The following is a 15,214-nucleotide window of genomic DNA, read 5'->3' as shown; positions in this document are numbered from 1 at the left end:
AGTCTAGCAAGCGTCTCAGGAGCTGGCACCCTCGGTGCGTAGCAACATGGCGGCGCTCTTGCGGTTCCCGATTTCAATGCATGGGCCCTATGGGTAGCTTGTCCTCTAGAGTCAGTATAGTAACTCTAAGGCGTGTGTTGGTCGAGCGCCTTTGTGTGGGTAGCTCGTTGGCTAGGTTGTTCCGCGGGTGATCCTACGCTTCGGAATTGACTGTACGTAGTCGCACAGTTGATAGCCATGGCAAACCGTGGCTCTTATCGCACGCTCGACCTGGCAACGAAAGTCGAGGTTTTGAAGGAAGTTGAGAAGGAGGTGCTGCCAAACAAGACATAGCGTGGAAGTACGTGATCAAGCCGAACATGCTCTCAAACTACATCAAGAACAAGTGCATTAAAGGATACATTTGAGAACAAGTTCAAGATGCCTTGGAAGCGAATGCGCACCGGCACTTAGCCAGAGTTGGAGAAGGCTCTGCTGGTTTGGATTAAGGAGGCCAGGAGCAACAAACTTTCTCTCAGTGGAGACATTGTTGCGATGAAAGCACAAACGCTTGCAGCAGTCTTGGGGATCGATGACTTCGTTTTGTCAGATGGATGGCTGACCACTTTAATGGTCACCATGACCTGGTTTTTAAGAGCATGTGTGGTGAAAAAGCATCCGTTAACCAGGAAACATGCGCCACGTGGAAGGACGGAAAGCTGCATGAATATCTCAGCGAATACAAGCCAGAAGACATCTTCAATGCAGATGAGATTGCACTCTTCTATCAGCTTCTACCAGAGAAGACCCTGACATTCAAGGACGACGACTGTGCTGGGGGCAAATGCAGCAAGGAGAAAGTGTCGGTGCTGATCGCGGCAAACATGACTGGCACGGAATGATGTCGCTTACTTGTGATCGGGAAAGCTGCCAAGCCGAGATGTTTTAAAGACGCTGCCTCTGGACCGAACAAAAAAGCATGGATGACGGCTGAAATCTTCTTCAAGAGCTGCATAACCAAATTGGACCGCAAGGTGTTGTTCCTTGTCGATCACCGCAGTGCTCACATGAATGTGCCAGCCTTGAGTGCAATACGCCTCAAATTTTTGCCTGCAAACACAATAGCTGTTTTGCAGCCAATGGACCAAGGCATCATCAAGAAGGTTAAGGACCTGTACAGGCAGCACCTCCTCGAGCGCATGATTTTGTGTATAGATAACTCCGCAACATACGAGGTGAGCCTGCTCAGTGCCATCCACATGTTAGCGCGAGCATGGGATCGTGTGAAGCAAGAAACAATCGCAAACTACTTCAGGGCTTGCGGTTTTGTGGCAGCTTCTTCGGAGGATGCCTCTGCAATTTAATCGGAAGAAGCATCAACAAGCGAGCTTGACGGCACTCGACGTTTTTTGTGGTCCCCATGAACTTCGTATTAACAGGAGTCGACTGTACTCCCCTCTTCGTCGTCTCATGCTGGTCTCAGTTAATATTTCGGTGTTGCATCCATGCTTCTCCGTTTCACAATTCTTTTGGGGTGTTTTTCACAATTGCACTGAACACAGCTGCATAAAACGACGAAACAAGAGGTGATTAGTAGCAAATGCTTACGCATCATTTAGATAACTCTTAAAGGAGATTCTCCATGTAAATTTTTTTTATCATTTTGGCGCTAAATGTTTCACCAAATTATCTGAAATAAGCAGTTTTTGATCAAGGTTAGCATATGGTGTGTAACATTCTGAAATACTTCTCTGTGTCATTTTTCTGCCACAACATAGTAAATTTATCTAAAGAGGCAAGAATTTGCTGTAAGCTGTGTATGCTTCTTTAACTACATTCCATTTTCACTGGCAAGTCGACTTAGAGTGCCTGACATCAGTCAATGCCAGTCCATACTTGATGGACCAGGGGAAATAACAAAAGAAAGCACGGAGAGTGATCAGTAATCTAAGCCATGACAATTTTTGTCGTTGGGGGGCAATACTTTCATTTCTGAACTCTTGGGGATAGTTTTATTATGGGCAAAACTGGGTATACCATTGTTTCACATCATCAAGGCAGTGGAAATGGCAGTCTTTAAATTGTCTTCGATGATGAAGGTGCTATTGGTGGGAAGGTGATTAAAGTCGTGGTTGGTTAAAAGAAAGTAATACATTAGCACAATAATTAAACAATCTTTGAACTGGTGGCCATAGCGTGAAGAAATATGCGTGTTCTGTGAGAAGTGAGTAACATGGAACATGGTTAAAGTATATTATATGAAAGAGACAGCCAAGCAGATAAATATCCAATGAAAAATCAGGCAAATAAACAGACAATCCTATTAATGTTACTCTTGGGTGCTCATTCGGTGCTTTATCTTTTGTCTGCTGCTGGTGCACCAGGATTGATAGAGTGCCTCTTCCTAATATTTAAAACCGCACAGTCAATCTTTACCCACAAGAATGTGGCATGGTGCAAGGTACCCTTCTTGCAACAGGCTAATTAATCACACCTGGGAGATCAAGAGCACACCATTTATTTAGGACTTAAGCCCTTCCCAACAATCACATATAATAAATCACAGGTCAAATGGCGATAGCTTATGTCACAAATCAAGCCAATGTGAGAAGACAAAGTGCTACCACATTAAAGTTATGCATCCAGATTTCACCAAGTCATGCGGGCAACTTAAGTTGTAAAAATCTGAAGGCAACATTGCCTTTCCACAAAGCAAGCTATAACATTATAAATTTATATTGGCTGTGAAGCATTACAAAAAAACTTGATGCAAACATAACACATTCTAACTCTCTCTTAAAGATAAAAGGAGGTAGAGATTACCATGAGGCTTGTAGATTTACACTGCAGGTCAATCTAAAGGACAAGAAGCTTACATACACTAAATCCTATAAGCATACAATACGATCTGATAGTATTAACAAAACAATGTAGTATTGAGGTAATATGCACTAAATCAGAGCATACATTATTAAACAATGTTTATAAAGAAACCAGAGAAGACGAAAATCCATGCCAAAGCCCTGTTACTGAAGAATAAAAAAAAGCGTGGTGATAGTTGCTAACATTTAAGCACAATTTCTTATTAACAATTTTTGTGACACATTATGCAGCCCCTGTGACACTTTTCAGGCTGACTCAGCCCCACAGGTCTTCAGTTCGCCCGAACTTGAACACCAAGGCCCTGTAAGAGAAACAGCATTATTGATAATAGCAATGATAATGTCATTCTCTTCCAATTACTTTTGCCCTGGTGTCCATGAAGTACTTCACCCACGTGCATTTATTTGAATACTGCTTTACTCTATGCACAAGCCTGCTATGTGTAAATAAGCATTACAGATAGATCAGGGAATGGTTCATGTAGGCTGAAACTGCAACAGGCACAGGGAATTAGTACTGCATGTTTCAATGTAGGACAAAGACACATAGCGTCTCTTCACCTTTGTTTGTCATGCACTGCTTAGACCTATTCCAACACCACCTCTTCAAGAAACTTCAGAAAAAGAAACAAAACCTATTGCAGTAAATATTCCCTAAAACGACAGCCTCTACCGCATGACTTCTATTCGGAAACAGCACCCCTGGAAACCTTGAGAGAAGTTCTAGCAACGTGATGCAACTCTGCAAGTTGCACAGCATGGACACTTCATTGCATCTGTTCATGCCAATTGCACAAGCTTGTAGTGCAGCCACTGATGTGAAATGAATGTTGGTCCCAGTTTTACATTCAATATGTTCCTTGTTGGCTTGTTGTTTGTTGGCTTCTTATGATATGACGAATAAAAATCGGGCCCCTCGATTTACCCCCTTTCTTCTCGTTCACATCCTGAAGTTGTTTTTCGAAGGAAATATTGTTACGAGTCTCCCACACGTTTAAGGATGGTCATCCCTTGTTTTCTAGCTGTACTGCCTCACTTGCAAATTTAGGTTCGGAATCAACACAGTGTAAGAACTCTAGGCTCATTGTAATTGATAATTACTTATTCCGTTTTTTAGCTGTACTGCCTTTCTTGCAATTTTCAGTTCTGAATCTGCAGTTTAAGAACTCTAGGCAATTCATTGTAAATGGTAATTACTCATCCCTTGTTTTCTAGCTGTACTGCCTCACTTGCAATTTTCAGTTCTAAATCTGCACAGTTTAAGAACTCTAGACAATTCATTGTAAATGGTAATTACTTATCCCTTGTTTTCTAGCTGTACTGCCTCACTTTCAATTTTCAGTGTTGAATTATCACAGTTTAAAAACTCTAGGCAATTCATTGCAAATGGTAATGACTCATCCCTTGTTTTTCAGCTGTACTGCATCACTTGCAATTTTCAGTGCCGAATTAACACAGTTTAGAAACTGTAAGCAATTCATTGTAAATGGTAATTACTCATCCCTTGTTTTCTAGCTATACTGCATCACTTGTAATTTTCAGTGCTGAATTAGCACAGTTGAAAAACACTATGCAATTCATTATATTTGATAATTACTTATTCCTTGTTTTCTAGCTGTACTGCCTAACTTGCAGCTTTCAGCTATGAATCAGCACAGCTTAAAAACTCTGGGCAATTCACTGTAATTGATAATTATTCATCCCTTGTTTCTAGCTCTACTGCCTCACTTGCAATTTTCTGTGCTGGATAAGCAGTTTAATAACTCTAGGCAATTGATTGTAAATGGTAATTACTCATCCCGTCTTGTAGCTGTACTGCCTCAATTTCAAATTTTAGTTCTGAATCAACAAAGTTTAAAACTTCTAGGCAATTCATTGTAATTGATAAATATTCATCCCTTGTGTAGTGTCGTGCCTTCGCAACAGATGGCACTGCCGACGTGACACAGGCCCCCTTAAAGCACTCGGGTTCAGCGAGAGCAGTGGAAAAGCAAACATGTCCACAATAGGCATTAGTAAGAGGCGATTGGAGGATTGGTGGAAGAAAAGTAGGGAAACGACAAAAAATGGAGACATACAAAAGCACAGTTCGAAATAGGGGATCAGAAAATTTGGGTGGGGTAGTTCATAGTGTTTCTCTTTTTTATTGTTTAACCTGGGTAAGACATTAGGCAGTATAATAGCAAGAGCTTGGTGGCGCAACCCACCGCCCCGTTCCAAAGGGGACGCTCATAACATCCATCCAGGTCACATACGACTGATGGCGCCACAGCGCTACTGTATATAAGTTATGTTCACCGGGATAAAGGCTGTTATAGGCATGCAACTGGCAGTGGTGTAGCCTCCGTGTCGCTGGGCTAGCGACATGACAATCTGGCGACGAGGATGTTTTCCACCGGGATTTCGCCACTGCCCCCATTCGTTGACACCCGTGGCACACCGGCTGTACCATGGCGACGCTGGATACGCCTATTTGAGACATTTTTACTGGCGTCCGGAGCGACCAAACTATCTGAACGCCGCCGCCGAGCTCCTTTACTGCACTGTCTGGGGACCGAAGGACAGCGAATTTTCGATGCTCTTCCACCAAGTACGCTGTAAAGCAAGATAGGGCAACCGAGCGCCGCAGCCGCCATGACGGAAACCGCCACAACTGCCGGGACGCAGACGCTGCCGCTTGACACAACTGAAAAACCCCCACGCTTACCCAATCAGTACGACGTGGCCCTTGAGATGCTAACAAGGCATTTCGACAACCCTTGCAACATTCGCCTGCAACGCCGTCGATTCCGTGAGTGTCGCCAACTGCAAGGGTAGCCTGTCAAGGACTACTTCGCTATCGCACTTCGCGAGTTGGCGGCTCTTTGCGATTTCGCCACTCAAGCTGACAAAAATATGTGTGAGCAGTTTGCAGCCGGTGTCATGTGCCCGCGGCTCCGGGAGAGATTGCTGCTCGAGGGTGACAAACTGACGTTCGATCATGCTGTTCAGATAGCACTTCTGTGTGAATCCGGACGTGAGCGGACCCACCGAATTCAGCAGCAGTTACGGGCAGTGGCATAGCCAGAAATTTCGTTCGGGGGAGGGGGGGGCTCACGTTGCTGCTTGGCCTCCTCCTCAAGAGGAAGCTTTAGCTCGGGTGCTGGTATCTAATTACATGTAGAAGGTGAATTCGTTTTTCTCGGCAACCACTGCACCAAATTTGATGAGGTCTGTTGTATTTAAAAGAAAAACCGAAATTCTACTGACTTCTCGTTTCGAATGTTTCATATAGGTTGTCAATTCTTTATTAAAAATTGGCAAAACTCGCAAATTTTCAGAACATGATACAATCACATTTAAAACTCTGTAACTCAACAATGAAAAATAATATCACAATTGTGTGAATTGCATCGAATAGTACATTTACAGCGGACAAAATTTATATGTTACACATGAATCTAAAAAAATTAAGTATTATGGAAATACGGCTTTTGCAGAACCCTTGTACACCACGTAACCAATTCATGTAAGATACAACTTGACATACCAAATTTGTCCACGTTGACTGTTATAATAGATGCCGTTGACAGAACCACGATATTTGCTCTTGATGCAGAGCTGTTAGTTTGTAAACGTCGTGCTCCTATTTTTTCGAACTTTCAAATTTTTCGAAATATTTTAAACAAAATTCAGGCCCTAAATCGAAATTCCGCTTCCAACAGACACTACAATTTAACTTTCTCTCTCAAATGAAACAAATTTCATTAAAAGCGATCCAGAGGTTATCGCAGAAAAGTGTTTCTGCGTTTTACATCTATTTGAATAGGCCGTGTAGGAGTGGAGCCCGAGCTGAAGATTCCTCTTAAAGAATTTGTCGAGGGATCAAATACATTAATAATAATTGCATTGCCATTGCCAAAGATGCTGCAAACAAATTCTTGAACGCTACGCACCGTAAAAGCAAGTAAAATATATCATTCTTCATAAAAGAATGTACTCATATGTGCCAATAATTGTGTCCAAAATAACTGATATTAATGCTTCCATGTTTTTGTCTATTTAATAAGTAAAGAAAATATCACACGAACTTTAGAACTATATCAGTTCGAAACCAGCAAAGCAGTGCATGCCGCTGATATGAAAAATGTAAAGGCCATGAAATGAACAAGTTGAGGACAAATATGTCAATGAAACTTTGTCATTCAAGAACCATGTTTGCATTCATGTACGTATGCAGCGGCCAGTGCAAAATATCAATGACGCTGGCATTTGTTCCAATGTATTACGCAGGAGCAGCTGTCACCGGTCGTGTATCGTGAGTAATTGCACCTAAATTAGTCGCAACAGAGGGCACGTATAAAAAGCAGGTGTTCTGCAAAATATACGAGGGCGAGTCAAATGAAAGTGAGCCAATGCGAATATATGACAAACGGGGTACTTTATTTAAATGTAGTCTCCATGAGCATTTAGACATTTGTCCCATTGACTAACGAGTTGCGTGATTCCTGTCTCATCAAACTCATTGCATTGCTGCTTCAAAAAGTCTGCAACTGACTTTTCACGTCATCGTCGGACACCAATCTGGTTCCCTTGAGGTGTTTCTTCATTTGTCCCAAAATGTGGAAGTCGCAAGGCGACAAGTTTCAGCTGTATGGCGGATGTTGCAGCGTTTCCCACTTGAACTTTGCATGTTTTGTATTAACCACATCAGCAATGTGGGGACGGGCATTGTCGTGGAACAATTAAAAATTAAATTATGGGGTTTTACGTGCAAAAACACTTTCTCATTGGCACGCCGAGTCACCCTTCTGAGTCAAACCCTTCCGTAGTAGAGGACTATAGAAATTTCGACCACCTGGGTTTCTTTAACGTGCTCCTAAATCTAAGTACACTGGTGTTTTTGCATTTCGTCCCCATCGAAATGCGACTGCCGTGGCTGGGATTCGATCCCGTGACCTCGTGCTCAGCAGCCCAGCACCATAGCCAGGTCGTTGAACACGATGATCTCATTCGCCAATTTTCCACGTCGTTGGTTCTTGATTGTGACATACAGCCGATTCGGCATTTCACAATATTGGAAACCCTGACGATCTAAAGAAAAAAGTCAACAGCACCTTTCCGGCGGAAATGACGGCCTTTGCTTTCTTTGGGGATGGTGAATTTCAATGTTTCCACTGTAAGTTTTGCCGTCGTGTTTCAGGCTCGTAGTATTGGCACCATGCTTCGTCTCCGATCACAATTGCAGACAAAGTCGTCACCCTCGTGATACTGGATCAGGTGCGTCAAGGCAGCGCAGAACCGCTCCATCTTCTCGCAGTCGTTCAAATTCTTGGGCATCCATTGCGCACACAAGAGCCGATAACCAAGATGTTGATTGAATTATGGCATGAACCGAACCGTGCCTGATGTTCACACTCTGTGCCAGTTCAACAATGCTTATCCTCCGTTCTTGTCTCATCAGCTCATCAACCTTTGCAGTTTTGTTGGAGGTGATTGCACGATGGCTTTTGGATTGTCCTTGCAACTTTCATGTCCTTCTTTCAAGCGTTTGCTTTAACGCTTCACAGTGGCCAATGAAATGCAATGTTCAACGTACACGGCAGGTACACGGTATCAGGTCGTGCCATCTGGCACGACCTGATAGTCCACTGCGCCAATACCTCGGATGATCTTGTAGGGTCCAAAATAGCATCGCAATAGTTTCTCACTGAGTCCTCGTCGGCGTATCGGGGTCGAAACCCAAACACGGTCGCCGGGCTGGTACTCTGCGAGGCGTTGTTGGAGGTTGTAGTGTCGGCTGTCAGTACGCTGCTGGTTCTTGATCCGTAGGGGGGCGCGCTGTCGGGCTTCTTCGGCGCGCTGGAGATAGGCAGCGACATCGAGATTCTCTTCGTCAGTGATGTGTGGCAGCATGGCGTTGAGCGTCGTCGTCGGGTTTCTTCCATAAACCAGCTTAAACAGCATGATCTGTGTTGTTTCTTGGACCGCCGTGATGTAAGTGAAGGTTAAGTACGGCAGAACGGCATCGCAGGCCTTGTGTTCGACATCGACGTACATTGCTAGCATGTCGGCGACGGTTTTGTTCAGGCGCTCCGTGAGATCATTCGTCTGCGGGTGGTAGGCAGTTGTCCTCCTGTGGCTTGTCTGGCTGTATTGCAGAATGACTTGGGTGAACTCTGCTGTAAAAGCCGTTCCTCTCGGTGATGAGGACTTCTGGGGCACCTTGTCCCAGCAGGATGTTCTCAATGAAAAATTTCGCCACTTTGGCTGCGCTTCCTTTTGGTAGAGCTTTAGTTTCAGTGAAGCGGGTGAGACAGCCCGTCGCCACGACGAACCACTTATTTCCGGATGGATTTGTTGGGACATCGGAAACGGTCCCAACAAATCCATCCCGATCTGCTGAAATGGTCGGCAAGGAGGTTCGATCGGCTGCAGTAATCCTGCTGGCCTTGTCCGTGGTGTCTTGCGTCGCTGACAGTCTCGGCATGTCTTGACGGAACTGGTGGCGTCAACGGTCAGACGTGGCCAGTAGTACCTTTCCTGTATACCCGACAGTGCCCAGGAGAATCCGACGTGCACAGCGGTTAGATCGTCATGTAGGGTGTGCTGTACTTCTGGGCGCAAGCACTAACGGAACAACAAGAAGGTAGTTGGCACGCACTGGTGAGAAGTTCTTCATCACGAGCAGGTTGTCTTAAAAAAAATTAAATTACGGTGTTTTTTTGTGCCAAAACCACTTTCTGATTATGAGGCATGCTGTAGTGGAGGACTCCGGAAATTTCGACCACCTGGGGTTCTTCAACATGCACCTAAATTTAGAGTAGGTTGTTTTGTAGCGCGAGTGAAGAAAATCCGCGCCTAAATGCCCTAAGGACAACGTCGGTGTTCCCTTCCAAATACTCGACGAGGCTTTTTAGCTCCGGGTCTGCTCGTTGCTGTTTAGTGAAATCTTCTGCACTTATTCTAAGGAGGGCGTCTTCGTCCTTGTAGTCTTGTGGGGGGGGGGGGGTTCGATGTGGGGGTGTCATAGGCAGTCGGCGTCAGAGTGTTTTCGTGCGGACTTGTAGATTACCGTGATGTGACATTCTTGCAGTCTGAGGCTTCACTGCGCCAACCGTACTGAAGAGTCCTTTGAGTTAGCTAGCCAACACAACATGTGATGGTCACTGACCCCTTTGAATGGCCTGTCATATAAGGAAGGGCGGATTTTGCTGTAGCCCAAATGATGGCGAGGCATTCCTTTTCAGTTGTAGAATAATTGCCTTCCGCTTTTGACAGCGACCAGCTAGCATGAGATATCACCCATTCAAGTCCGTCTTTCCTCTGGACTAGGACGGCACCGAGGCCTAGGCTACTGGCGTCAGCGTGGATTTCGGTATCGGTGTCATCGTCGAAGTGTGCAAGTACCGGCAGAGACTACATGCATTGTTTGAGTTTTTGAAATGCGTCGGCCTGCGGCGTTTCCCACTTGAACTCGACATCACAATTTGGTTAGATGTGTTAGCGGCTCCGCGATGCATGAAAAGTCCTTGACAAAGCGCCTATAGTAGGCACACATGGCAAGGAATCTACGTAGTGCCTTCTTGTCGATGGGCTGCGGAAACTTTGCGATGGCTGCTGTCTTCTGCGGGTCAGGGCGGACTCCAAGAAGCTCATCGTAAGTGAAGCGGCAGTTTTCCGGCTTCAGAGTAAGCCCTGATGACTTGATGGCCTCTAGCACTGTTGCAAGCCACCCAAGGTGATCGTCAGAATTTCCGGCGAAGACGACGACGTCCTTCAAGTAAACAAGACACGTCTGTCACGATCCACCCGGGTTCGTGAACAAGGGAGGCCTCGAGGCACCCTCCGTTAGACGGACGCTCCGCAGCGTGGCGGTGCTGAACGATGACTGACCACCGAGCAGCCGTGCTCATAGGTGTTTATTGCGGTGCGGTGACCAATGTTGCCTCAGCCACCGAGCCTGCCGGCGAACGAACATTATGCCTGAGGGGGCGTCACATGCTTTTTACACCCCCTTACCCCCAGTTTGTTAAATAAAAAAACAAACGTTCATGTTCCAAATATGAGGCTCTGCCTTCACCCTAGCTGGGTCGACACTGCCTGCTATCCAGGCGAGTAAAGGTCCGGTGGCCTCCGCCGGCGAGCACTCCGCCTGGGCACCAGTGTTGATTGGTCGGGTGTGGCAACACCAGGTGCTGCCTGAACCAGCCTTCCTCCATCCGGGGGGTTCGTAGTAGTCGGCCTTGCGAGTGGTGCCGGGCTTGACACCAGTCCGACAGGTGCCGCACCACTGGCTACGGTTGCCGCATCCAAGGTGGGTGGTGCTCCGCTGGAAGCAACTGGTGCTGCCGCTAGTCCTCCTGCGGGCTGGAACTCAGAAGTGGCAGTCGAGGGTGCTGGCCAGGTCCCGAGGCGAGGCCTTACATGGTCGGCGTGTCTGTGCCACATGGCCCCGTCTGGCATGCGCACGAGCAGCGATGAGGCGCTGGCAGGAGACACCACCTGTCCGGCAGACCAGGGTGGGCCAGGACGGAAGTTCCTGGCGAAAACTGGAGCTCCCGACTCTGGCAAAGGCCTGGGATGGCACCCCTGGTCAGCAGCCAGCTTCTGCTTCAGCTGCTTCAAGAGCACTGTGGATCGGAGGTCCGGATGCAAGACGTCCAAGGGTGTCTTGACTATCCGACCCAGCAGGAGCTCACAGGGGGCACGGCCAGTGACATCGTGGGCGTGGTCCGGTACTGAAACAGTATCCGGGCAATCTGTGTCTGCAAATCCCCAGTCTGGCTCTTCTCGAGTTTGTCCTTGATGGTTTGCACCACCCGCTCAGCTGCGCCATTTGAAGCAGAGTGGTACGGTGGAACCATCATCCGGCAGACCCCATTCTTCGTCAGCCAGTCCATGTACTCTGTGCTGACAAAAGCAGGACCATTGTCGGACACGATGACATCCGGCAAACCCTGGGCGGCGAAGACCTGTCGTAGCGCTGCAATGGTCGCGACTGCTGATGGAGTGGTGACAGGTATAACCTCCACCTACTTCGAAAAAGCGTCCACCACCACCAGGAAGTAATGGCCCTTGAAGGGTCCCCCAAAATCCACATGTAGGCGGGACCAGGGTCTCTGTGGGAACGGCCAGAGGGTGATTTCCACACGACGCGAGGCTCGCTGATTCTCCTGGCAGATTTGGCAGCTCTGCACCAAGTGAGCGATGTCCTGGTCCAGGCCAGGCCACCAAACATGGGACCAGGCCACCATCTTGGTCTTTTCTATTTCCGCATGACCCGCGTGCAGCAACTGCAGAACCCTAAACCGGAGACTTTGTGGGATCAGCACCCTCGAACCCCACAGTAGGCAGCCCTGCTTCAAGCTCAGCTCAGTGTCCTTGTGGCTATAGGCCTGTTGCAACAATTCCTCTCCACGGGACACCACCTTGACCACCTGCCGCATTGACCACCTGAGACAGGACTGGGTGCCGGCTGGTCGCTTGAGATACCGCAGATCTGGAGAGCACCTCCGGGTACGAGTGTTCCAGTATGAACACTTCAGCAGGTTCTGGAACAGCATCAGGCACCTCTGGCAGGGGCAGGCGGCTCAGGGCATCAGCAGGTCCCAGGTTCTTTCCCGGATGGTAAACCAGCTGGGAGCTGTAAGCTGCCAGCCTCAAGGCCCAGCGTACCACTCGAGGTGATGCCTGCCCAGGAACTGCCTTGTCAGGCCCCAGCAGCGGCTTGTGGTCCGTCACCGCCTCGAACTTCCGGCCCCACAGGTACTGGTGGAAGCGTTCGACACCGAACATGAGGGCCAAACCTGCCTTGTCCAGCTGGCTGTAACGTTGCTCTGCAGCATGAAGCTGTCGAGAAGCAAACGACACAGGGCGTTCCAGGCCATCTTTGTCCCGGTGTGACAGGACGGCTCCCACACCGTACCGCGACGCATCTACAGTGGGGACGACAGGCTTGGAAGGATCGAAGTGCACAAGCACTGGAGCCTTTGTGATTAGCTCCTTGCTGTGCTGGAAGGCCTGGTCCTGCTCCTTCTTCCAGACCCATTGTTGACCATCTCGAAGCAGAAGATGGAGCGGCTGTAGATGCTGCGACAGGTTCGGCAGAAAACTTCTGTAGACGTTGATGAGGCCCAGATAGCTATGAAGCTCCTTTTTATTCTGGAGCTTAGTTTCCTTGAGCACAGCATCTCAACTTTGCGGGGAGCCGGGGCTAGGCCTGCCTGGGAAATGACATGTCCCAAGTACTCAACGCTGGGCGCTAGGAAAACTTTTCCAGCTTGAGCTTGAGGCTGGTGTCCTGCAGTCGTGCAAGGACGTTGTGCAGGTTCTGCAGGTGGTCCCCGTCGTCGCTGCCAGTAACCAGGATGTCGTCCAAGTACACCGCCACGTGCCTCATGTCTCTGAAGAGGTTGTCCATGTCCCTCTGGAATATAGCTGGGGCCGAGGCCATGCCAAACGGTAAGCGCGTGTACTGAAAGAGTCCCAAAGTTGTCGATATAGTGAAATACTTCCGGGAGGCATACTGGAGCACCAGCTGCTGGTAAGCATCTCTGAGGTCGAACTTGGTACACTTCTGTCCACTGGACAATGCTGACCAGAGATCTTTTACCCGGGGCAGCGGGCACTTCCCGACGGTAGCGACGGGGTTGATGGTAACCTTAAAGTCCCCGCAGATCGTGACACTGCAGTCTCGCTTGAAGACTGGTACGATGGGAGTGGCCCATTCAGATGTCTTGACAGGTACCAGGATGCCCTCATGCTGTAACCGTAGCAGCACCTGGGTGACCCCGTCCTTCAGGGCGAATGGCAGTGGGCGAGGCTTGAAGAAACGTGGCCGGGCTCCCTCAGGTACATAGATGCCAGCTGTCGTGCCGGCAAATGTGCCCACCCCTGGCTGGAACAGGGACTTGAACTCAGTCAGGAGGCTGGGGACGTCTTGCACCACATGCACGCTGGCTTCCTGGTACTCTGGCAGACGAAAGCCCAGTGCATGAATCCAGTTTCGGTCCAGGGGCGTCGGCGACGACCTCTTCGTTAAGTAAAGGGGAAGGGTTGCCTCCGTGTCGCCAAAGTGAACGCTGACCTGTGCATGACCCTGGACCTGGGAGAGTTGCCCAGAGTAGCTGCGCAGCATCATGCCCGAAGCCTCGACGGACATGCCGGTGAAAGTACGCTTGAAGAGTTTCCCAGCCATTACTGATATGCTGGGCCCTGCGTTCAGCTTCATGGAAATGGGGTGCCCGCAGATTTCGATGGTCAGCATGTACAGTGGCACAGACGACGGTACAAAGCCTTTGTGCCACACGTCGAAAATCAGCGGGTCCTCGGCCACGACATGGAGCCTGGCCACGGAAGAACTTGAGCCTGCTGCCACACGTCCCCGCCGCATACCCTTGCGATGGCTACCCTGGCCGCGGGCTTGTGTGGTATGTGGGTTTGAATCAGGCTGCTGCTGCTGTTTGCTGTTCGTCCTCCGCCTTCGGCATACAGGTGCCCAGCTTTCCCGCATGTAAAGCATTATGCTTGAGAGAACTGGCACTGTGAAGGGAAGTGGGCACCACCACAGCGACCGCAGGTACTGCCCTTTGTCGCCAACTCGTTGACCTCTGCTTCCGCCGACGGTGAGCCAGTCGCACGGGAAATCTCGCCGGCGTCCTTCGCAGCAGCTTCCATTGCCAGCGCTGCCTTCACGGCGTCGTCCAGTGAGAGGACGGGAAGCTCCAGGAGTCGCGTCTGCATGGCAGGGTTGTTGATTCCGCAGACGAAACGGTCCCGGAGCAGCGAGTCCAGTTGGTCCCCGAAGGCGCAGGCACTCGCTAACCCTCGTAGCGCAGCAATGAACTGCCCAAGACTCTCTCCTTCCCGCAGGCCCCGGTTGTTGAAGTGGAAACGCTCCATTAGTGTGGACGGTGCTGGATTGAAATGTGACCGCAATATGGCGAGCAGCTCACCCAGCATCTTAACGTGCGGCGTGGCTGGCTTGAGAAGGTCGAGCAAGAGGCTGAAGACGCGGGTCCCGCAGCTGGCCAGGAAAATGTCCCGCTGTTTGGCCTCGGGTGTGTCATTTGCCCGGAAGAACACGTGGACTTGCTCCTTGTAAATTTGCCAGGCAGACCCATCTCCCTCAAACGGCTCGAGCCTTCCATACAGCGGCATGGAGACAGCAACGGGGGGCGGTGTTTCGCTGCTCACGGCGGCGTGGGACGTTCCGCGGGTACTCGACGCCATCCTCTTCACCATAGTCACGAGAATCCCATCTTCGTCGCCAGTGTCACGATCCACCCGGGTTCGTGAGCAAGGGAGGAGCCGAGGCACTCTCCGATAGACGGACGCTCCGCAGCGTGGCAGTACTGAACGATGACTGACCG

At 49.1% G+C, this 15,214-nt stretch overlaps 1 protein-coding gene across 3 annotated transcripts in view; it reads right to left on the bottom strand.

The window, feature by feature from the left end:
* Window positions 1–2,481: 2,481 nt before the first annotated feature.
* LOC142583458 (transmembrane protein 50A) overlaps window positions 2,482–15,214 on the bottom strand; it is a 226,449-nt gene continuing 213,716 nt past the window's right edge. For all 3 annotated transcript variants that reach the window (XM_075693939.1, XM_075693937.1, XM_075693940.1), the window contains one exon: window positions 2,482–3,163. In XM_075693939.1, the coding sequence (XP_075550054.1) occupies window positions 3,108–3,163 (56 nt within the window). In that variant the 3' untranslated portion in view covers window positions 2,482–3,107. The remainder of the gene's footprint in view (window positions 3,164–15,214) is intronic.

The sequence above is a fragment of the Dermacentor variabilis genome, chromosome 5 (genome assembly GCF_050947875.1).
Source record: "Dermacentor variabilis isolate Ectoservices chromosome 5, ASM5094787v1, whole genome shotgun sequence".
In the NCBI taxonomy this organism is placed as follows: domain Eukaryota; kingdom Metazoa; phylum Arthropoda; class Arachnida; order Ixodida; family Ixodidae; genus Dermacentor; species Dermacentor variabilis.
Note: the sequence above shows the minus strand (reverse complement) of the source record. Positions and strands in the feature narration are given on the sequence as shown.